Source organism: Nyctibius grandis, chromosome 4, assembly GCF_013368605.1.
Source record: "Nyctibius grandis isolate bNycGra1 chromosome 4, bNycGra1.pri, whole genome shotgun sequence".
NCBI lineage: Eukaryota > Metazoa > Chordata > Aves > Nyctibiiformes > Nyctibiidae > Nyctibius > Nyctibius grandis.
This window is the reverse complement of record NC_090661.1, coordinates 87054621-87078892: the sequence shown is the minus strand read 5'-3', so window position 1 is coordinate 87078892 and position 24272 is coordinate 87054621. Positions and strand designations below refer to the sequence as shown.

At 35.5% G+C, this 24272-nt stretch overlaps 1 protein-coding gene across 4 annotated transcripts in view; it reads right to left on the bottom strand.

The window, feature by feature from the left end:
- Window positions 1-24272, bottom strand: part of MYOF (myoferlin) — a 71533-nt gene that overhangs the window by 2630 nt on the left and 44631 nt on the right. For 2 of the 4 annotated variants that reach the window (XM_068397549.1, XM_068397550.1), the window contains 25 exons: window positions 23123-23237; window positions 22895-23000; window positions 20785-20927; window positions 20313-20486; window positions 19078-19189; window positions 17571-17648; window positions 15623-15804; window positions 15370-15528; window positions 15106-15204; window positions 14641-14802; window positions 13952-14117; window positions 13261-13337; window positions 9472-9483; window positions 8105-8203; window positions 7329-7454; window positions 6420-6575; window positions 6221-6312; window positions 4693-4863; window positions 4005-4153; window positions 3638-3777; window positions 2566-2654; window positions 2387-2482; window positions 1623-1764; window positions 1206-1305; window positions 92-285 (listed from right to left, as the gene is read on the bottom strand). In XM_068397549.1, coding sequence (XP_068253650.1) covers window positions 92-285; window positions 1206-1305; window positions 1623-1764; window positions 2387-2482; window positions 2566-2654; window positions 3638-3777; window positions 4005-4153; window positions 4693-4863; window positions 6221-6312; window positions 6420-6575; window positions 7329-7454; window positions 8105-8203; window positions 9472-9483; window positions 13261-13337; window positions 13952-14117; window positions 14641-14802; window positions 15106-15204; window positions 15370-15528; window positions 15623-15804; window positions 17571-17648; window positions 19078-19189; window positions 20313-20486; window positions 20785-20927; window positions 22895-23000; window positions 23123-23237 — 3139 coding nt within the window. Of the gene's footprint in view, window positions 1-91; window positions 286-1205; window positions 1306-1622; window positions 1765-2386; window positions 2483-2565; window positions 2655-3637; window positions 3778-4004; window positions 4154-4692; window positions 4864-6220; window positions 6313-6419; window positions 6576-7328; window positions 7455-8104; window positions 8204-9471; window positions 9484-13260; window positions 13338-13951; window positions 14118-14640; window positions 14803-15105; window positions 15205-15369; window positions 15529-15622; window positions 15805-17570; window positions 17649-19077; window positions 19190-20312; window positions 20487-20784; window positions 20928-22894; window positions 23001-23122; window positions 23238-24272 lie in introns of those variants that run through there. The other 2 variants (XM_068397551.1, XM_068397552.1) reach the window with 2 other exon arrangements.

The window sequence follows — 24272 nt, the reverse complement described above, 5'->3', positions numbered from 1 at the left end:
AGCTAAGTGTGGGACTCTACAGTCTTTCTTTATAATTTGAAAAGCAAGGTGAGAACGTTTTAAGTACTTTTTAAAGAAGTAATAATCATACCGCTAAAATACGGGAGCCATCCTTTTCAACATAACATGGCCACCACCCTTTCATAGATTTCTGTTCAAAGAGAGAGGTGGTCCTGGGAGCCTTCTGAGAACTGTCTGCCTTGTATTCTGGAATCATGTCTATATTGCACTTCTCTGGAACTTTTGCTGGAATGATTGTTTTATGTAAATCAAGTTCCACAAAGCCTAGGAGATGGATAAAAAAATAAACACTGCATAATACAACCAACCATACAGCACAGTGGTTCAATATCAACCTTTCCATCTCTAAACATGTTATACAGGAAAAACAATCCACAGACATGTTACATTCTTGTTTGGCTAAGGATGTTGTGAGGCAGGGAAGGGGGACACATCAGGCTGTGTTTAAGCCCATTTGGTGGTGTTGAAAGCACTGGTGTTGATAAACTGGACTTAGCAAACTCTCCTCCCCCTTTTTTTAATGCAAAATCACTTGATTTTTAATAGAGTTGTTTTTTCCCCACGCACATAAACAGAAGATAACCAAATACAGCAATGTAATACTAATTGTAATTCTGATAGTTAAATGCATCATTTAGCTAACTTTAGTGATGGTTATAAATCAAGTATTTTCAGATTTTGAGGCCTATATGATTTGTATGTAAGCTAAAGACTTTGGAGCTGTTTTAATACAGGGCAGAAAATCTTCTGCAGAGCAATATCTCTACAAAAAGTAGGGATTAATAATGGCGTGAAGTAGAATTAATAATCGTGTGAATTAGATTGCTTAACCTAAATTACAGCCTCACATCAATGCTCTTACTTAGAATTGAAATACTCTTGTTTTAAGTAATTTGACTTAAAGAAAGAAGCAAAGTAAATTTTCATGCACGTTATTATTTCATGCACTTTGTGATAGGGCTCACCTGAATGAAAAGTATCTTGGTTTACCTGCAGGTAGGCCTTTACTGAGTGAATATTCACTCATTCATTCATGAGCACAAGTAACCCTGTACTGTGTGGGAAAGCAGGAGTGTATTTGCATGCTCAGTGGCTCACTTTGTAAACAATCCTTATGCAATAATTTAAAATGATTTGGTTATATCTCTTTGAGATAAAAATAATTCTTTTCTTAGAAGTCTTACCCAGATAGTCATCCAAGGAGAACTTGTCATTATCCCATATTTGAATGATCAGTTTGGGTGGGATTCTGAATTCTGTCTTGTCAAGACTCCAGAAATGTTCCTAAAATTTTAAAAAACAAAACCAAAGCACCTTTTTAAAATTACTTGTGAAACTTTGAAGCTGTGGTCTATTAGTACTTGTGAATTTTGGGGTTGGTGGAAGTATTAAGGATCTGATCTTGCCCTTGCTAAGAGGAGACTGCTATTGTTGCCAGTGTGGTGTTCCTGGCTCAAAGGCAAAATTGAATCTGTTCTCAACAGCAGTTTGAGAAAAGTATGCAGAACTGAGCCAAACTGTCTGTTTCAATATGTAGGTACAAAATTATCAGACTAATTACAATCTGTATTCTAAGTATTGAAATCTTCATAAATACTTACCTTTTTGGAAACTACACAGAGTTGCTCTGCTGGGAGATAGTCAAAAGGAAAAACAAATCTCCAGTTAAAGTTCCCTTCACCATCCAATGATCGGTAGTGAACATCAGTTTTCTGCTTATTTTCTTCATTACCAGGCATCCATCTGAAAATACAGAGAGATGCGTCTGGTGTTTGTCGTGGGACTACACTGGTGCTTGTTTGTACTGTAACCGTGTCATTAAGTGGTTGCAAACAAGCCATAAGAGTTGCTCACTGAGGGCTGGAGAGTCTTTCACACCCTTTCTCAGTTTGGTTCCAATTTGGCACTGTAACTAGGAACATCTGAACTGAATTTCTGATCTGCTAAGACCAGTACTGTATCAGTGGTGAGTTGTTGGAGGGCTTTTTTAAATTTCTTTTTTTAGGAGAAATTAGATCAGTACCCTAGTAGTATATTTCTCTGATTTCTATTGATTTTTTTACATTAAGACTATAGGAAACGTAAAAAGTAAGAACCCAGGTTATGCAGCACCAAAGCTAACTCACTATCTTTTCACTTGCTTCCCGTCTCAAGAGATGAACTTCTAGGATCTTTCACTGCACATTAACTGGTCATGCTTTATCTCATACTACTTCTGTACTTCTCTGAGGTTAGCACTATTTCAGAGGCAGTAGTGTGCGTTACTTGGCTGAACTAAATCATCTTTGGAACCCATGGTCTAGGCACTCGCAGGACATTCTGAACTTCATTCATTTGTAAGTGTTACATGACAGGGTGCTCCTACCCCTTCACGTAAATGTCACTCATTTCTTCCCCTGTGATGCTCTTTTCATCCAGCAGGACATCTTTGGTGTTCCAAACAATCACCCTCAAGATATACCTAAGAGAAGATGTTTGGAGAAAGAGAATTCAATTGCTTTTGTCAGGGCTGCCAGATGGTGTGTAGTATATACGGATACTCACTTCTTGGCTTTTCGGGGAGTGATGTTGAAGGGAGGGCCTGGAGGTCCTAAGCTTTTGGGGAAAACATCAACCCACATCTGGAGCTTTCCCTGTAGCAGTGGAGAAGATGGATGAGGGATTGTTTGTTGCATACAGGTTTGTCATGGTAATTACATGGAACTGCTTATTGACACAGTACTAATTTTTAGCCACAGAGAAGACCTCACTCATGTTACCAATGTCAGAACTTCTACAGACTTCAGATAGGAGCAAGCCCACTCCTTCATGTTATATAAGCTTGTTCAAATAAACAATGCCAAGAATTCAGAAGATGGTAGGGATGTTAGTTCCTAGTGAATTCAGTGCAACTTAGGTGCCTAAATAGTTCTCATTCTATTGGTCCAAGTTGCTGTTCTCTCAGAGGTGGTATTAAGTACAGTGTCATTCATGTGGCTGACAGTTTGCAGCTCGTGGCCTACCCAGTGTAGATGATCAGTCCCTTTAACTAGACTCCAAAGTAAGGCAACCACTGGAGATTTTATACTCTATCTCAAATGCAAGCCCCTTTATTTTTGCAGATAATTTTTCTGGTTGCTGCAGAAACTTTCTTATAAAAACAACCACTGGTAAGTTAGTAAATGCTAGAAAACAAATGTTAGCCTTTGTTCCTCTCTAACAGAGAGGTCCAATATAAGGCTTCATGTTTAAACTAGCACCTCTGGACCTTGTAGAGAAATGACAAGTTTGGTCTCATTTGTTGAATGTACCTAGGAAACTCTTTAGCCAGGCTGTCTCCTTTATTGTTGGTGAGATATTAAACACATATTCCAGTTTATTTCAGTAACAAAGTAAAAAAATCTTTCCCAGTTTCCACTCTGTCAGTGTTAAAGGGGTCATTTGGGAGTCTTAATGGCAAAACATAACTGTATTTTGTTATGTTTCTAGACTAACCTGCTTTAGTTTCTCAGCCAAGTAATATTAATTTGTAGCCCTCTTTCCCCTGAGTGATACCACTCTATTGACAACATGATATAAATGCAGGCATGCTCCATTTCTGCATTCAGGAAACCAGAAGTAAACCAGTTCATAGTACCTGGGAGATGTTGGGCTGGAAGGTGCTATATAAGGTCCTCGTCTCCACATGTTCGGGTACCAAACCCTGGGTTCTGAGGATATGGAGGGCCAGCCGCTCTTCACCTGGACCAAGATGCTGATGCAAAATTTTGTTAGCTTCTGAAATAAAAGAAATGGAAAAAGAACAGGGGTTCATGAACCTGAATTTGCATTTGAACTTTTTAAAAAATATAAACCCAGATATTTAAAATTGAGCAGAAAACTGTGGTCAACATAAAAAAAAATATCAAAGATTTTTTTCTAATTTTCCATAAATAACTGAAAAGTTTTATATTTGTATCAATATGAATTTAAGACAGAAATATAAAATAAGTGAACAAGCTCACCAGCTTCCTCCAAAGTATAATCTCGTCCCCCGTAGTTAATCTTCCTCCCATTTTCAGAGAGGACAGGAGGAGCATAGCCTTTAAACCTGGCTATGTTTTGCAATAACTGGGTTGGTTTTAGTTGATCACGCCAGGTATTCACACCTGAACTTTTAGGAAAGCAACAGAAACACATCCTAAAATTATTCACCATTCAGGGCATTTACAGGTCATGTAAAATGTATTTATTAAACTAATTCAGAAAGGGCAGCACTGTAACTGCCTAGATTGAGGCCACTTGAGTTTGATAGAGTGACATAATTTTGTACCAACTCAGTTACCTTCCAGGACACAGTGCTTTTTTCTTTACATATAAAAATAATCCACGTTAACAGATGCTTTCATATTTATTTCCATGAGTAGGTCAGAAAATTCTGTTAAGTGTATATTCTCTGGACAGAAATAACACACATTACCATATAAAGAGAATATTAAAATGTTTGACATCATGGTTTTCAGTCAAGACTCTTCTGAAGACTTCACAGCTTAACTTGGAATTCAGATGAAAGAGTGAGCACGACAAACACCCATGAGAAGCCACAGCATTGTTTTTTAACCATATAGTTAAGATGAAGGAAGCCCAGATTTTTTACAGAGACTGGGCACTAGATCTTACAGATAAAAATTTTCAATAGACAAAATGACTTACATGCAATACTGCTGTGGGATGCCACAGTGAGATCCATAACGAGAAAGGAATCGGTTCTCAAGATCAATTATGGTTTCACCCACTTTTTCATCACGAGTTAATGTGTCATAGTCATAGACTGAAATTTTCAGATCCTTTTCTTGAGGCAAGAAGCAGCTGAGTTCATACATTCTAAACGTAAAAATTTCCAGTTAATGCTATTGCTCTTTTGAGCAATACTTCTTATTTTTAAACTTAAAAAAAAAACTTTTTATTTTTGAGCAATAGCTTTTACAAGATATTAAAGGGATGCTTCCAATGCTGATAAATCTAGCAATAGTTACCACTCATGCTCCAATTTCTATTTGCACTTATTAATCATTCCATTTGTACTCCTATAGATATTACAATCTTCCCTTCTGCACAATGTATTATTTGGATGTTTTCTGTGCAGCACCCTGAATTGGGACTGAGAAGGAAACTAGTGTGGCTCTACCAGCCACTCTGTAAAAAGGATGGTTTTTTCAGTCCATAGTTTCTGTATGATTAGAAATTTTTCTTTTTTTTTTACCACAATACAAACATAGTTGGAGCCTTAAAAAATATAGTCCAAATGTTTAGCTTCTGTGACTAGAAGGGATTATTCTGTCACCTAGCTATCCGCTGTCCTACACAAAACAGGCTGTAGAGTTTTCTCAAATTAATTGTCTGAATTTACTTTCAAGATACGCAGCCTCATGGTTTCTGCTGCTGCTGCTGCTGAATCCATTACCCTTGAGGTAAAGTATTCCATGGTTAATTATTCTCTGCATCTTGGGTTTTTTTTGTTTGCTTTATTTCTTGTCTAACTTTTTAACTTTGACTTCTAGAATAATTCTGGAAAAACTTGGAATTTTGAAGGTACTTCATACCTGTAATCAGGTCTCTTTACTGCCTGTTTCTTTGCATAATCTGAACAATTGAAATCCTGTAGCATGTCATTGCTTTCCAAACTCTTTATAATCCTTCTAGTCCTCCTCTCCTAACTTTCTGATTTAACAAAATCCTCCTCTAACTCTGGACACCAAACCAGACCCAGAATTTCATTAGTAATTATAAAGACAATGTAACCTCTCCATTCCTAATTAGTATGTTTCTATTAATATATTTCAAAGATATTAGCCTTTGAAGGAAAGACCAGTGTACTGGGAATACATGTTAAGCTGATTACTCATTGTGACATCCTCGTAGTTTTCAGAGTTAAAACTTTTTCCATATTCTGTAAGCATATTTTGTTATTCTTGTTGCCACAACACAGGGTGGTTTTAAGATATATACATTGTTTGACTTTGTGCAATTTATCCATGTGATACAAAAAATCTATAGACTAGCCAAACACCTGTGTTGTCCAGTGATTTCAATGTAAAATGCCTTATGCAACTTTACTCACAATTAACTGTCAGTGTATAACTATGTATAGAGCATCGAATATTTCAAATAATGGTTTATCTTTAAAAATAGGAAAACATTCTAAAATACAATAAATTGAAAATACAAAAAAGTGTGTTACCTGCCAAAAATTGGGTTGAGAGTATTAGGCACGTAATTATCTCTGTCTTCAATTACTTTTTTACTTAGGGATATTTTTATATAAGGATCACACTATTTAAAATAAGAAAATAATGTTAAGAAATAGTTATCAAGACTAACTTTATTTAAAATATACTACAGCAGTTAGCTCACAGACATTCAAAAGCAAAAAGTCTCACCAGCCCATTATTATCCTGAGGTTGTAGCTGCAAAGCTCGAACGATATAAATTCGCACAATACACTCCTGAGGCCCGCTGTCAGGTAGCTCACGGAACTGTCGAGGAGGAGCTGGAACAGTGGGATCGTCAGGTAATGCATAGATTTTAAAGGATCCCTAAAAAATAATATAAAGACTCAGTCAAGATAAATGTAGAGAAGTCACTCTGCTAGGTTTGTTTTTTCTTATTTATCCTACATGTACACACTCTTGTTCTATATAGGAATAGCAAAATTATAGCCTGATTCATAGTCACTTAGAAGTCTTTTCTTTGACTTTAGTGAGTTTTGGATAAGACTTTCTACAAAGGCAAGGTTATATCCTTAGCCAATTTAAATCAATACAGCTCTCTTGATTTCAGCACAGTTACTCAGTTTGCTCCAGCTGAGAATACGTAACACATACTTCGTATTTGTTTCCCTCTCCAAAAGCATCATTTAATGTTTGGGTTTTTGGGGTTTGTAGTTTATTGGGTTGTGGGGTTTTTTTACATACAATGTTAACATTATTTTAATCTTTAAAACTCATAGAGAGAGTAACAGAAATAGTATAAAATACCTTTTCCAAATTAATTCTAAAAACGTACTTCACTGAGAACATCTGCAGGTGAAACTTTAGCCCTGTTCAAGAGGTTATCTGGGAAAGTTCTGTTCCACAGGTACCAGGCAAGATCACATGTGAGCAATGCGTAACTGTACCTTCCTCGAAAAAGAAAGGCCTGTACCTAAGCATTTATGAGCATCTGTTGCCCCTGTTAACACGTGCATCCACATTTAAGCTGAAATGCTTGCATGTAGACTTAAATGATAACCACTTACGTACTAAAGACTGCATCTAGCATTTTGTTGTTGCCTATTATTTGAAGTTTACCTTGAATTCCCCAACCACTGATGGGTCATCACTGTCCTCAGATTTGCCTCTGTATAGTTTAAATGTATCACAGAAGTCTGTTAAACTGTTAAATTCAGGTACTTTTTCCAATTCACAGTCGTACACCTTAAAAAAAGAAAAGAAAAAGGAAAATGAAAGAAGGGCAGTTTAGAAATTATCATACATATCAGCTCCACCATTGTGGCACTGCAAAGTGTATTGTATGTTTGATGGAGTATCTTAAGGAACCAAAGCATTTGGAACTATTTTTACATTGAAGTGGAAGCAAATGCAATGTTTGGAGAAGATGCTATCAAGCTTCATTTAGGCCTTGTTAAAAACAGAGTAAATAGCATTTCACAAGCTTATCTTTACTTTATTTGTTAGGTGTATTAGATGAAAAATAAAGTCGCCTGGCTTCAACTTCTAACCAACAGACAGTAAAAGTACTGATCCTCTGTGTTCATACTTTATCAATGTGTATGTTTATTTTGGATCTGCCTGAGACCCAAAGAAGTCAAGAGTAAAATTCCATTTGACTGAAGGTTAGATTAAACTCTTAAGACATCTCTTAATAAGTGTAGTTAAGTAGAAAAGAAGCAAAGATGCCTTCTTAAAACCTTCATTTCACCATATGAATCAGTAATGGACCTCTACAGGAAATAACGTACAGTTAAATTTTGAAGAGCATTTAAAAAAACACAGGGCACAGCTCTGACCAGGTTCTGGGCCTATAAACATTGAGATATGTTAATTTATTTTATCCTGAGCAATACCTTTAAAGTGTCATATCCTTTTTTAATATACTGTCCACATTTTTCATGTTCTCCTACTGAAGCATAAAATTTGCTCCACCAATCAACAATTTCTTCCTCCTTAAAGAAAAGCAAATTAAAAAGTCTTTTATTGGGAGGTAAAGCCTCTTATATCATGCTGTACAGTAGAAACAGTGAAACGTTAAGCATACTAAAAGATAGTATACTCTAAAACTTATTATCAGTTAAGTAATATTAAAGGTTCATCTGAAGGAGAATTAGAATGTAAATATTAAGGCTAAAAAGATGGAATTTCTGTTACCCAGGTTTAGGTATCTAGTCTATAAACCAGCTGCACTGATAGTCAACAGGCATCCATCCCCAAGCAAGCAATTAATTCCTGGTATCTAGATACCTATCTCAAAAGACTGATTTCTGGTGGTGTGTATATTTCTCTCTTCCATCTACTGACAGTGCAGCACAGCGTAGCCACCCAAGTTCTAGATTACTTAAGTCAGAGGAAATGAATGTACACTTAGCTGGTGCAGTCATTGTTTCAGCTGTTAAGGAAAAACACCATCATACCTGGTGGTATTCATTACAGGAATTGCACGAGTGTAAAAACTACAGTGAACACGTTGAAAACTTTTTCCTGAGAGATGAATGTGCTCGTTTGCTTTCAGCATTCCCATTGATATCAAAACTGTCATCACATAATAACACTGGGACAGACCTGTAACTGCTCTAACCATACATCATTCCCTTAAAACCAGTGGAGATGGAAATCCTTCATAAGAAGGAGCAGTGAGTCTTGCCCTCTTACTACTTCAGTGAGCCTCATGAAACCCTAGATGGTAGCAATCTATACATTCCACTAAGACAGTGTTTCTGTGGGGTTTTTTATATTTTTATTTATTTAAGTCTGATAATCACTTTGTTCAACAGAGTGCTATTTTCTGTATTTATCCTTAGGGATTGCATAATATAATTATTTGCCCCTGAAAACATACTTCAATTGGTAACGAATAGTATTGACTGTGAATGAATAGAATGAATAGTATTCATTCACTGTGTAAATTTGAAAAAAATCTTTAGGATTGTTTTAATTTAAAGAAAGTCTTGAAGTATTATACAGACCATTAAATGTAAGGTTTGTTTGTTTTTTTTAAATATCTAGGGGTTATTATTTCAGTCTTGCATATTTTTCCTAAATTTACCATTTTACAAGTTGATTGTAGGTTTTTATGTCAAACATTTTCAGAGATTACTGTTCTCATCCACATGCTTAAAATGCTAATTTAGGAGGCAGTATTGATAGACTAATTTTCAATTGGAGATCTCATTTACAAGAAAGCGGTGTGTAGATTTTTAAAAGTAGTAAACATTACCTTTTCCGTAAGCTGCTCATGAAGATCAGTTCATAAAAAAAGAGCAAAATAAAAACAATGGTAAGGATATGATTTGTAGAATTTTATACAGTTAAACAGGCTTTAAAATTTTAGGGTTTTGTATATGCTATATATGTAAAGTAAGTTACTAACATCAATAATTTATAACTACTTTTGAAGAATATTCAGACACCATGTGTTTAACTGTTGTTTTTTGCTGCTGTCAGTATGTCCTAGATATTTAACTGGAGCATATATATAAAAAATTTAAAAAACAAGTTTTCAGGACTATAAGACATTATCACCCTGTGCTTTGCTATTCACATAAAAAAGCAAAACTGAGAGAAACTTGGTTTTCTTATTGTATCACTGCAGTGTTACACTCTGGATTCTATGTATTGATTTCCACAGTAGCGTCATGCCCTGCTTTCATCTGTGGTTGCAGAGAGCACTGGATCTGATTTATTTCTGATGAAAAATGTTTTTAAGAGCACTTACAAAACTGAATCTATTCCAGAGATTTTTTTCCAAACAAATTTCACATACATAAAATTCAAGTGATATTTTGCCCTTTTTGAATATTTACTTCTTTATAAAACAATTTGCTAATGCTCAAGAGCCTTTTCCCCTTTTCCTTCTACTATTATTTTTCAATTGTTTTCGGGCTGTGGATTTTCAGGAGTCTGCAAAAAAACGTGAAGAATTATAAAGTACAGTAACAACCAGTATATGTGCCTATACATTTATCCGTATAAGTGTAATAACAATCTGCACAATCCAAAATGCTTCACCTGTTAAATCACAGATACCGTAATTATGAGCGGTTAGTCCATTTAGAGCAAGCATCATGCATCCCATTTGGAAGCCGTGATTAGCAAGTGTGATTTGTGCTAGTGTTTATGTATCATACCTTGTGTTTTAATTTAAAGGCATAATTGATAAATTTTTGTGCAAAGCAGAAGAAATATGCAAGACATTTTATGAATACAAGCCAAATGCATCAATAGGTCAGGACATCACTCTGGTATATCATACTCATTTACTCCCATTTCTATTCTGTAAGTAATTATCTTGCTGGGATGTGCAGGTCTACTGTATTTTAGTAGTCTTGTCTAACTTCAAATCAGAAATACAGCATAATTTTTTCAGATTTGCATGGGACTGTCAGATTTTTGAAAGGCAATTGGAGTGATTTATTCTCAGAAACCATATCATTAGTGATTTGCAAAACTCAGAATTCATTCAGGCAGAATTCATGAGGTAATTTTGAATACTTTGCTATATTTAAATATGACTGTGTTTGAACACTGGTTTGTGATGTTGACAACATGAAGGGTAGCTTGCATAATTATGCAATAATAATTTAAACTCCCAATTTAAAGCCTTTTCACAAAATATATTGTGTAGAACTCTGAATCTTTCATCGAAGCATAATGTTGGAAGAGTTTAAATTAGGGTTTGCGGGTTTGTTTTTTTTTACCCCCCCTTGATATACCTTCAAATGTCTCTTCAAATAATGCACTTGGTAGCTTTGGGAAGAAAAGGTTAAGAAAAAAAAATAAATCAAAACCATAAGACCTTCTTTAAAAATTCACGAAGGAAATATTTTGATATTATTGTTACTAAAACTGGTAAGCAGGATGTGCTCACAGAATGCCAAAACACAGAATAAAATGCCATATGATAATTCGAGATTTTGGAGTGAAATGGTCACATGGTAAAGATCATGTAACGGTTACTGTCCTTTTTTTTTAATGTACCCAGTGATTTCACTGTAGATTCTTATACATGACATTTTCAGGACACTAACACTGAATTATTAGCTTTTGAACATCTTGAAATTATGGGGAAAAAAAGAGAGATATAGTGGGTCTCTAGAAAAGTTACAGTTAGAATTTTATTTACTGTAGATTTATTTTATTCTCCAGAAAGGAGACTGTTTAAATATTAATAGTGTGGTTAAATAATTCCTGTTGATTTTGGTGCTTTTAGTACACAGCTTCCAAATAAGCTGACACACAAAAAAAGTTTTTAATAGTTCATGTGTATTGTACACACATAGTAAGACTTTCAGAAGAAGGATACCTTAATATTTGTAACTAATCATACTAGGCTTATGAGCATCATCTCCTCCAAAATCTCTCTATGGAATAATTGCCAAGAGAAGTACAGCCTCATGACCACAACACATTAACATTTTTCCCCACCCCTTTCTGGTCATCTCCATGCATTAGCTTGGTACATACATACATACATGCACTGTTGTTGGAGAAGCCATTTTGCTGAGTGCTGTTGACATACTGCTTAAACACTGGAAATTGGAATGTAATTGATGAAATTTTGGCATTTTGTGTCCTCAGGGTGTTGTCTGCATATTGCTTACACTTTCCACAGTTTTACTTATTTCAATTTGAATTGTTTTGAATATTCTTCCCTCTCTAATATGGATGCTATCACTGTATCTAGTGTTATATTTGGCTCAGGTGCTGTCAAACTCTAAAAGAAATTGTGTTTCACCTTATGTAGCATTTAAAATTTTCCCTCTTATAGTTGAAATCATCTACACAAAGTCAATCAATTTTGCCAGTAAGTTCGAAGTGCTAAGTTTTCTTTATTTTTTTCATCTCTTTTCTTAAAATTTTAAAAGGAAATAAAAATTCTCTGTACCAGCTATAAAGCATTTACATTAGAACAGAAGGCCTAATTCAGATAAAAGTTACTGTTCTAAATTAAATATTAAGGACAATTTACATGTATGATGAAAGTAAATACAAGAACATGGTCTATGAGATACTGAGACTCTGAATGTCATGATATTAAGATACAGAAGAAGAAATGAAGGAAGAACAATGAAATCAATAACATACTCAAATAGCAGTGAGAGTTCGAAAGTTTAAAGTCAGTACTATTTACTTTGGGACCTCTGTAACAAAATAAAAAATTCTGCACTTTTGAAAAATCAAAGTTGTGGATTAACAGCCTGCAAAATTACTACATTAAAAGGCATAACTTCTGTGCTTCCTTTAAAATAACAGGCCATCAGAAATTTATGAAAACACGTTCTAGGTAAGGGGAACATTTTACAGTCCTAAAATAATTGAAAATTTTTCCATGAAAATTTACTGTCTGAAATTTGTCTTAACTCATGTTTCAACTCCAAAGTAAAATTCTGCAAGCTGAATTATGTTTTACCTGGAAAGTAAAATTCTATTGTGGTGGTCCTGAAAGAATCAGAGCAGTAGAGAGATTCACAAGGCACAACAGAAAAGGAAAGAAAAGAAGTGTTAGTGCAGAAAAAATTGTTTCAGTTGTATCAGTTTTGGATGACTTCATAGTAAGAGAGGCAAAGCCACGACTGGGATAAAATGATTAGCTGAAGGTCTGTGTTACCATGGCTTTGATTCTGTACCCACCAAAGCATACACCTACTTCTAGCTCCTTTATTTAGAACTGCTCAGTCTGCAAAAGATCAGGCTGCTCTCACCATCACCAATGTACAACTGGGTAATGCTCTATGATATGCTTTCAGTAACTGTTGAACAAGTGAATTCATTCTTAAGCTACTGGGTGAACTTTACCATGCACAAAAAGCTATAGTTTGATGTTTGCTATATGAAAGCAGAGGTTAAAATGATTAACATATTTCCTTTGCTTTCCTGTCACAAAGTAACTTTGTTCCATCTGGCTTTCCAGAAGGTTGCTATGTTTCTGACAATTTTGCTGTCTGGATAGTTTCTCAGAAATCACAGATCTGAAGAAGAAAGTCAAGAATCAAATTTCAAAGATTACCTGAGCTGCTAGCAGTGGCTGTGTGTCTTCCATTTCAATTACCGTATCCTGGCGAGGTGCAGAGGAGAGCAGACTAACTGTAAGCCAAAGATTTTATTAAGGCAATATGGTGTAGGAATAATATCTTACTAAACATTTTAATCAGATTTGAAATCCAAACAGTTACAGAAGATGTAAAATAATTCATTGGCTGTATGATTGATCCTCTAAAGAAAGCAATTAGTTGCCATTTTCTGCTAAAAATACACAACATATTTTTGTGCAGGATACGCAAGCATTTCTCAAATATATAGAATTTAAAAAAGAGTAAAACTTGGAAAAAATAGAGAGGAAAAAGTCAGCATTGTAGTCAGAGCATTCTTGCTGGAATACTGGATTGTTACTTTGGTACTTAGTGCAGGGGTAATCTACAGGTAGTTAAATTCCAACTTGATATTAAAGAGGAACTTCAGGGAACCAGTACACTAAGACTGAGAGTGGACTTGCCTTTGCACTCCGTCCTCTTATGCTCCACAAAATATTGCACTAATTACTACTCTGAGTTAGATTTTTTTTTCTTTCAGATCACATCCAAATAAGTACACAACACGAAATGGCTGTTCATCAGTACAGTATGCAGAGTAAACACTGAAGGTAGGTTATTCTAGCACCTCACAAGAAAGTAGAACTTTTCCATTTTCCAGCTGTCTACCTTTCAGTTGCGGTGCAATGTCTTCTTTAGTAGTGTAGGGGTCACAGCGAAAGCTTTCCAGTAAATCAATAGTACACTGTCCCACGATGGGCTTCCGTCCAAATGGTCTGTGGTCTATTACTTTAATAACAAGAGATGGACTGTATAACTCCTCTTTTGGCAAAAGCTAAAAATGAAAAGTTAAGAGTTTGTTTATAGTGCAAACAGAAGGAAAATTAAGAATAAAGATTTCCCTTAGAGCTATTACTTCATTTATTTGATATTGAACTATTATGTTCTATGGCTGTATGGTGAATGAAAATTTCTGACCTTATATTATGATTCAATAAAAGACGGTAAGAATAATTTTAATTGCCTCAAATCTTGAATTTTCTTGACTCTTGCACAGCTCCCATCCTAGCAGTAGGAAAGTAGCCACATATCTACAGGTAAATTGATGCCTTTTCAAATAAATATATATATATATTGCACTGGATTGTGCATATAAAATTGTATAATTTAGCAATGACTGTAAAGACATGTTTACATGATCTTTATTAGGATTTTCAGGCTCAGTAAATTGCTTATGTTAAGTGAAAAAAGGATGTGCGTGTTTCCATTCATTCTTGCATAACAAATCCTTGACCTTTAAAAGTATGGGATAACTGGTTTTGCTATAGATAGCTGGTATATAGCTTTTTGCAACGTACAACTTTCATGAAGAGAACAGAAGATGGAAAATTTGGTGTCTTTTTGAGGTTTTTGATCACCACAGATTCCACCATTTCACCGCCACATTCCACAATAAGACTCGGAGACATAACAGGTGCCAGTTGGTAGTTTTTCATGTTCCGCAACCCCCACGCCAGAATCTGTAAAATAAGATCCCATACAAGCAAAAGTTGGAGAGATATCAATATGCTTAATATGATTCTCAAAAAATAGTAAAGAAGAAATAAAGTCTTTTCAATAATAAAATGTGACTGACAAAATATTTCAAGGTGGTTGTTCTAGGAAAGTTAATGGAAAAAATGAAACTCAAAAACGCTTAATGAAAAAAACCCCCATATTTCTCACTGTGAAATATTTTTTTTCTTGAAGCAAATACACAAGCTTACTATCTAGAGGATGAGATGACTGTACTTGTATTCAGTCAGTTTAAAAATAAACAATACCTCAACAGCAGTGAGTTGAACTACTGGTCTGATTCCTTGAGGTACCATGTAAAGCTTTGGTGTTCTCTGCGATGGAAGAATTGGAAGGTTGGCGCCACCCTATTAAGACACAAACATGAGTATTAGTTTCTCGCACCTTCCTTAAATGAAATATCTTGCAAGTATTAAGTCAATTCTTCACATTATGATTCACTGTGAAAGGATATATAATATATCATATTGTATTAAATATACACAGGAAAAAAAAATAAGGAATATATATACCTTGTCCCTCAAAATAAGTTCTGCAGCAAAAAGAATGTCTCCACTAGCTTTGCCATTATTTATTACAGGATACCAGAGCAGTTTTGGTGTGATATCCTTTTCTGGGATTAACTTGACCATGGGGGAACAAACACTTCTTCCAAGGAATTCATCTTTACCCTGCAACCAAAAATAGCAATCATAGCCATTAATGTTATTCTCAATTAATATAAATAAATAAAAAAAGCAATCAGGGTAAAACCCATTCACCTACCACTTGGTCACTGTCAAAAAGTTCAATAACAACATTAGGTGGGTTTTGGGCTACTGTCTGTGGGTCCCCATAGATCTCAATTTCATTAAATATGAGTGTTTGGTCCCATGTAGGATTTAGAGTTGAATGAATGATCTCAGTTGTTTTGCTTTGATGGAGGAAACAAACATGAGCGTACGGATCTGAAATATTATACAAAGATTAAAAGCAGAGTTACAGACAAAGAAACAAGCACAATCTTTATCAAATATAGTATGTTATTTCTCTGCTGTCATTGTCAGTTCTATAAGCCATTCTATATAAAACAAAAGCCCCCACACAGACATAATTTATACTTAATAGAGCAAATTCCATTTGATTACTAAATGGCTTCCTTTATACAAGTCTTTATTAACAGAGTAATAAATGAAAATGATAAAACATCTTGCAAATCAGAAAGAGAACCTGAAAACTAAAATACAACAATGCCTGTACTAATCTCCTCTTAAATATTGTCCATAGCAGCTTTTTTTTATTGTCTCCATTGATATACAACTGTACAGCCTCATAAATATTACAAAGAAATAACTCTAGTTCTAACTAGTTGCCCAACAACAAATTCTCCCAGGCTCTATTGCTCAGATCAAGCTTTGGTTTCAAACATGCTTATTTATAGCAACCTTTTGTGAAATAGCCGAATGATTAAAGTTGTCTAGGCCCAATATTTGGCAGGTCTTTAAATCATCAAGAGCTCTGTAGAAGGTATCTGATGATGGTCATTAGCATTTCCTGTACAAATTACAATTACTAAGGACTAGAGGCTATTTTAAAGGTTATCTTTAGGTCAGTTTCAACAACTTCTGGCTAGGTACCTGATCAGTTTTGCAAAATTTGGCTGACTCCTCAAACTAGCACTAGATGTGCTAGTTTATGTGTGACTCCATTTGAGGTACCTATCTTGAACTTTACATATGCAAATTAGAGGCATTATTGTTTCTTTGTATTGCTTTTAAGTGCTGTTTATTGAAATAAGACTGAATACACACAGGCAGCTGTACAAAAACCCCCTCATTTCAGAAAACAGCACTAAAACATCTATAGCTCTAAATCTTCTGTAACAAATTAACAAATGCATTATGCCTACTCAATTATCAATAAAAACAGGGGAAAAAAAAGAAGGATACAAATGGAGGTTGATGGGGAAAGAAAATTCTAAACTGCCCATTTAATCTTTATCTTTGGCTGAACTTATTTAAAGGAACTCTAAAGTCATATTCTTACAGAATCTAATTTCAATTTGCTCTCTGACTTCCCAGTGGAATTTTAATTCTAATTAGCAAAAATTAATTACTTGATAACCTGAGTAATGAATTAGCCTGACTACAAAGATGCCAAATGGATACAATGCTTTTGGAATACCTGAGAGCTGGAAGTAAAAGGGCAACAGGTACACTTGTATAAAGAAACAAAAGCCATGCTTATTAGTAAAGCAGTGTGTAGTTTTCTAGAAGTTCATCTCAGTAGTGAATTAATATAAAATACTGAACACTGAGAGGCAGTTGGTGACATAACAGCCATCCAGCTTTCTTCATCCTTGCTTTTGTGCAAGCTTCCTGCAGGACACCTTAGGAACTGCATGTAGGCTTTGGTTAGAAGGAGAAGCTAAGGCATAGGGAAGTCATTGGTCATGGGAAATTCAGACCTTATTTGAATTCCCATTCCCTCACTGAGAATTTGTTGGCAGCAGCAGGTGCTGCACACAGAGCACTTCTTTTTTTGTCAGCTTCTGGGGCAGTACTAACCAAATCTGGATCATATGTAATGAAGGTGAGACTTCCTTTATGGCATAGTTTCAGTAGCTGGAACCTATACACAGACCTTAAGGATTTAAGATATTCTATAGCTAAATCAAGTAACTAGTTCATTGCAGAAGGGGGTTTTCTGCACCATTAGCAGCATTTTTCCATACCTGAGAAACTGTCTTTGTCTAAAGCCATGAGATTTCTTGCCTGGTAGACATAACAGCGAAGGTGGTAAGTATATACTTCTGTATCAAAATAAATAAAAAGAGTTCAACTGCATGATACAGACTTCTTTTCTGTAATGAACATATTTTGAGTTTATAAAAATGCCTTACACTTTTTAACTCAAGCACAAGCTCAGTAGTAACATTTCTACTTTGCTTTTCTAGTGACAAGTGTACTAATACCAACAAACTAGCACCCGAGAACATTTGTTCCAACACAAAGCAGAAATGAAAAAAAACCACCTCCAATGCTATTTGGACATTTTTCACCATATGATAATCTAAAAATCCTTCTGTTCAAAAATTCCTCCTTGAAACGGTGTGATTGTCTAGCTCCTCCGAAGAGAATCAAGAATCAGGCATTCCTGTGCTTAACTTAAATATTCACTTCAGCACTTGCAGGGACCTGGGAGTTTCACATTTTTAGCTATTAGCTCTAGAAAATTATTCCAGCTGCAACTCTTGTCTTTTTGGCTAAAAGATTAAAAAAAAAAATCACTGCAGGGAAGGTAGAGTAACCTAAAAGGAAGATGTGAGCGCAGCCCAAACCCAGGAGAGCATGTGGCTAAGTTACTACAGCTTTTCTTTAAAAGATGACAGCTCTAACCCTTTCAGCCCTTGGAAAAATCTGAGCCACTCATAGCCTCAATGAGCTGAAACCTCTGAACTCTGGCAGGAAAAGGTGCTGTTTTCCTCCTATTGTGGTCATTATTTAAAAGAAACTGCAATAATCTTCCTAAGCTTCTGAAATACGAGATTTAAGATTTAGGCACCCATTCCCAGCAGGGAGATTAAGTTCTGTAGAGTCCAAATAAAGACAAGTGTTCCAGTCATAGATCCTCAAAAAGGGTTTTGAGTCTTCGGAGTGGATGGGATCAGCCTCTATTGCTATTAGCTAACACTGGTGGCTCCCATCTCAGTGTCCCTGCTTTTGTGAATCCCATTACAGTGATTCCAAGGCATTTAAAGCCAATCAGGTTGGCAAAGTTACAGTTTTGTTCACTTTGCCAACTCAGCTACATGGTCTTACTGCTTCCTCCGGGTCAGGCATTAGTCTGACCCTGCATTGAGCTGGTTAAGTGAGCTAAACCAGCAAAAAATTAACTGTACATATATCTTCTCTGCAGGATTATCTCCCTGCATTGTTATGGAGGGACCCTAATGCTAAAAATGCATAATTTCAGACAGTCTAAAATTCAGGTGCTGCAATAGTTAGATTTAGAATTACTGTCCCATCAAGTTTTTAAAAATGTCTGTATGACAGTTAACTGAAATATCAGAATGACTAACTATAATGTTAGTAGCCTAAATGGGGCTCAGTCAAGGATCAGATAGTAATTATAACAGAAGGTGTACAAACCTAGATGTAAAACACAAAGAATTACAGTTCTGTTTGAGACCAGGGAGAAACAGACATGATTTATAAGAAAGGAATTGTGAAAGAACCTACTGTCAAAGTAGCAGGAAACAAGTGGTGTATTGGCACCAAACACCTTTGTAGCTGACTCCTTGGTTTTGTCTGAACTCTTTCCTTCTCCGTCATCAACACTGGTGTCTGCTCCCTGAAGTTATACATAGAAAAAAAGTTACTGCATATTTACAAACATAGAAGGAACCTGATAAAAGTGGACTCTGTGTGGGAATATACGGGTTTCTGTCTCTCCTCCAGGACAAGGAGAAATTTACTTTCCTGAGTACTCAGGATGTACATTAAAATATGTTTATTCATGTCTGAAGGTCATTCCTTGTTGCCATTGAAGCTGTGCAGAAATCAGATCCAGTCATTTCATCTTACTTTCCAGAATGTCTTACTTCTGGAGGTGCACTAGCTCTCAGTGACGGAGAGGTTGCTGGTCTTTGCACTGTGCTGTTGCAGAGAACTGCTCTAAGGCTTTATCCTAGCAATAGCCCAGGAAGTATAGTCAGAAGAGAAACTAAACCAGGAATTTTTAAACTTTGGGGAACCAAATTAAGTGGAGAAAGAAAATGCTATGAATGAATCGTGGGTCAACATTTGGTGCAAAAAAAGAGAAACAAACCAAGGAAAAAAAGCAAACTTTTGTTAATGCTATACAATCAGACTCAATCATTATTTTAGAAATACAAAGTAGCCTTATCACATTATTTGCTCCAATTTGTGTTTTGGTAAATAGAGCTTATCTATGAACCTGTGTTAACCTGAAAACTTGAAGAACTACATTCTGATGATCTGTTTGTGATGTATGACATTCTGGCTTCTCCAATACTTTGCTGTCCTTTCCTTTCTTGTGTTTTGGTTGTTTATACATGAAAATATTAATCAGGGGCAGCTATTTCAGTGCCTGTTGTTTCTTGTGCTGATGTTACTACATCTAAATTATGTGCATGAAAAGCTTGAGCTATCTTTTCACTTTACTTACAGAAGGCTCATCTAGTAATTTGGCCTTTTGCTCTAAATCTCACATAATGTAATAATAAAAATAGTTTAAAAATAAAGTAATAAGCATGTTATGCAAGAGTCTCTACTCTGACTTTAATGGTCCCTTTCAGACTTTAAACAATTTAAAGAATATAAACTGTGTTAGTTCCTCAGTTATGTATCAGTCTAACAATTCAGGGACTAAAATAGCTGATATACTTAATTGTGTATTTACTGTAAATTAACAGATTGAACTTTTAAAGACGTTTTTAATACTCTGTCCTTACCAAAGCACCTTCAAGTTTAAAGATAGCTGCTGCACCATGTGTCTCTGAGGGAGCCATTTTTCGTCTCCATCGTCTTCGACGGAAAGTATCAGAACTGCGTTGTTTCCAGTGAAATTTCCAGCCAACCAAGGAAGCGTATTCCCATCCTTCTTGATCTTCATATGATGAGATTCCCTGGAAGACATAAATCCTTGTTATCCACAGTGTTGTATAAATGTAATGAAAAAAATCGGTACTTGCTCTGACACGCTTAATAATCCTGTCATAAACCAAAGCTGGAAACATCAATTTACAAAAAGACAAAGAAAAGGAATATAATGAAAACATATAAGGTTGTTCTAGATTTTTTGGTTTGGTATTAAATTTTTTCTTTATTCAGGAAATGAGTAATCTCATGCAGCTTTTTTTTTGAAAAAAGAAACTCACACTGTTACAACGTGCAAGTCTCTGACTGCATCTCTGTTCTGCTTACCTTTCCTGCTGTTACTGCTTGAGCTGGATCCCTCTTACGTTTCCGCACCATTCTTCGTCGTCGGTGTGTATGGTACATTTTCTCTGCAGCAACCCACGACTTTGGTTTAGCGTCTGGAGGAATAGTAATTCCATATTCCCATCCTAAAACACAATTGATTAGTTGGCATATTTCCGGAAACACAAGCAAGATACAAAGGAGAAAATCATGGGAAATAGAGTTATTTATAAGGATGATGCCTTAGTCGCACAAGACTATTTGATATTGCAAAGTGCCCAATAGCTAGGGGGCAACTGATGACATTTTATGATGATGCTATGTTACGATATACACAACAATAAAAATCTCAACATTAAAACATATACAATACATTTTAAGTTCTTTTCTTTGCATTCTTGTTTTTTCAAATGTTAGGTGTATTGATACCACATTTTTCATAGTTCACCACAGGGAAAACTCATCCTTAATTTTAAATGAGAGTGGAAGGTCCTGCGTAGTCTTGCAACTCCAGCAGCTTGGCTTTTAAAGGAACACCAACTATTTGAACTCTGATCATAAAACTTTAAGAATTGGTAAACCTATTACTGTATTTTAGCTCTACATATTATAATTCAGTTGCCAGGTATCTAGGACTCAGACTTTTATTTAGATTGATCTCTTCTTAAAAAGTCACTGCAGACTCCTACCAGAGGTTCCAGTTACAACAGATATCAGTACTCTAAAAGCAATAACTATTTGAGAGTTTTCATCTGTTTTAGAATAAATTAAAATTGGTGATAATTTTGCAAAATTCTGAGTTCCCCAGAATCTTCTACAACCTTCCGTTTTGCTTTTACTATTCATTTTGTTTTCAAACCATCAAATCAATGTACTTTGCTATGAGAGATTGACTGCTTTTTCCTATTGCTGTATAATCCAAATTATGGTCTTATGAGGTTGTTTATATCACAACTTTCTAAGCTGGTAACAGTGCTAATTTAGTGTAAGTAGCAAGCATATAAAAGTCAAAGCAACTCCAGGAAAAATGGTGGCTCTATGCGCTTAGGGTTTTCTAACCTGATCAGGTTAGTAGTACATCTACTCTGAAAAACTGTATAGCAGCATCAGATTCTTTGCAGAAAGACTTTGAAGTCTTTTTCATTTCAGAATTGCGTAATAATCAGTTGCATACTGTTGAGATCTCAACCTGATCAGTCTTGCGTGGCTTCCTTCCCACACAAATTCAGTGCAGTTATTCTGCTCTCAACAATATAGGAATCCTTCACACACTTGTGTGGTGTGTGACCAACACAAACAGGTTCCTGACTTCCTTTGGTCACCAGACCTCCTGATTCACCTCTTAGCATTGCCTGGTGACTTGTCCCCTGGCTAAAGGCTCCCAGTTACGTTACCAGATAGAGCCAAACCTGGCTTTGCCATGTATTCTTCGTGCAATTACAGAGGCTTCATGTCTCAACTTAAGCTTCTGACTTCTCTAAAAAAAAAAAAACCTCCTCAATTACTGCTACTAATCCACATCTTACAAGCCTGATCCTAACCATTGGACTGCATTAACACTGGACTTGGGAAAAATGTTTTGAAACTTATTTCAAACAAGGATGGGTTCTATTTCCAAGCACATTATTTATATATACAGTTTTCCCAACTGGAATCTCTCATGTTAGTAGACTGTTGTTTGCATTAGCCTTCATTTTTTTTTTAATTTGTCAAAGCTTTTGGCTCAGAATTGTCATCTGCTGCCGCAGTTAAGACCAATGTACAGCTGGTTAGATTATGTGATTCTCTCTCTAGTAGGCACTTATAAATGCACTTACTACATATACTGTTCAAAATACTGGTCCCTTTTGATCTGAGAAAGGCTAAATGAGAACAGTGAGTTTGATGGAACAGTGATTAAAATGGAAATAGAAACAGATACAGACAGTGAACATTTCTCAATATCATTTTATCTGATTCCTTAAGCAACTGTTATCCAAATATTTCCTTGACATTTTTCCATGTCAAACACTGTCGGGCTCAGGACATTGCTACAATCCTGACATGCATCCTCCTTCAGTATAGACTAATGAAAGATTGTCCTAATAATCATCAGATAAATAGTAAATCTTACCGTGTTCATCCACTGCTCGATTTAAATCGGATTTCCACGCATCATCTTCCCACATCCATCCAAGAGGACACGTGAATTCACGTGGTGGTGGAGCTTTTTCTCCATTCTTTATGTAGGGAAAATATAACAGTTCTGTGCATTAGTAGACGAAATATAATGTGTAGCAAGTCCTAGAACTCCTTCTCTTAAACCTTTACTTATCCAGTGAAAAATGTAAGTAAGTCTCACCACATCTGTGTAACTCTCTTCAGCTGCTTTCCATTCCCCCCCAGGATAGCGACTCTCATTTTCATATACTTCATCAGTAAACTCAGTATGACCAGCATCAGCTTCAGTCAGCAAACTGCAAGTCCAAAGCAAATATACTAACCGAAATATATTTTAATTAGCTACAGAGAATATATAGAAACAATTACAGAATGTGCACACGTGCTGGAATTCTGGATTGTCCATCTTTGTGAAGTTCTATTTATTAATAGAGTACAGTGTAGTCCATCTATATGAGGGTTACTTATTTCCTTAGAATGTCTTCCTAAAACTAAAGCAACTCCACTAGTAGTAAGCAATAGGAGGAACGTTACTCGTAAGAATGAGTGACTAGCAGGAGTGTTTTAACTGCTGTGTTATTCAGGATCTGCTTTCAACACTTCATTTTGGAAAAAGAAAAAACATCATATATTTGAGTGTAGGAAAACTCAGACTGCACATGACAGTTACATGCACCTCTAATTTTTATATATCTAGCTATGCACTAAAATTTGGCAATGTACTTAATTTTATTCCCATTTATGCTGTTGACAAGGCAAGTAATCAGTTGGTTAATTTTTCTAACTTGCAAAAGAAATAAGGGAACATTAAAAGGACAAAATAGCCTCGATTTCCACTTGTGATTAACTGTGATTCAGAAAGCACTAAAGTATGTTCTAAAATGCCATCTGCTGGTCAAATAAAGCCATGCAGATTGTTTTCCAATAAAAGCAGATGCAAGGCGTAAACATTTTTATGCATTTTAACAGTAGGGGTTTTTTTTTCCATTATCTGAGAAAATATCTCCATGTCTGTTATTGCCTTTCTTCACGTCAGATTATTCATTGAAATAAAAACTATTCATTGAATATGAAAATAAATCCATCCATTCATACCTACAAACCGACACAATTTTAAAATGGATCAAATTAATAGCACGTATTTTTCCTGCACAGTTTTTCTATAGCAGCAGTCCTGTATTTTTTTTTTTACCATCAGAAAATAAGAGTTTTAAAAAGGGTGAACCTTTTCTTTTAAGAAAAAAGAAAATCATCTCTTCCTCATGCTCACTTTTGTTTATGAAACAAATAATTTACCCAGTCTGGGTTAAAGTGTGGCAAGACAAATAGCT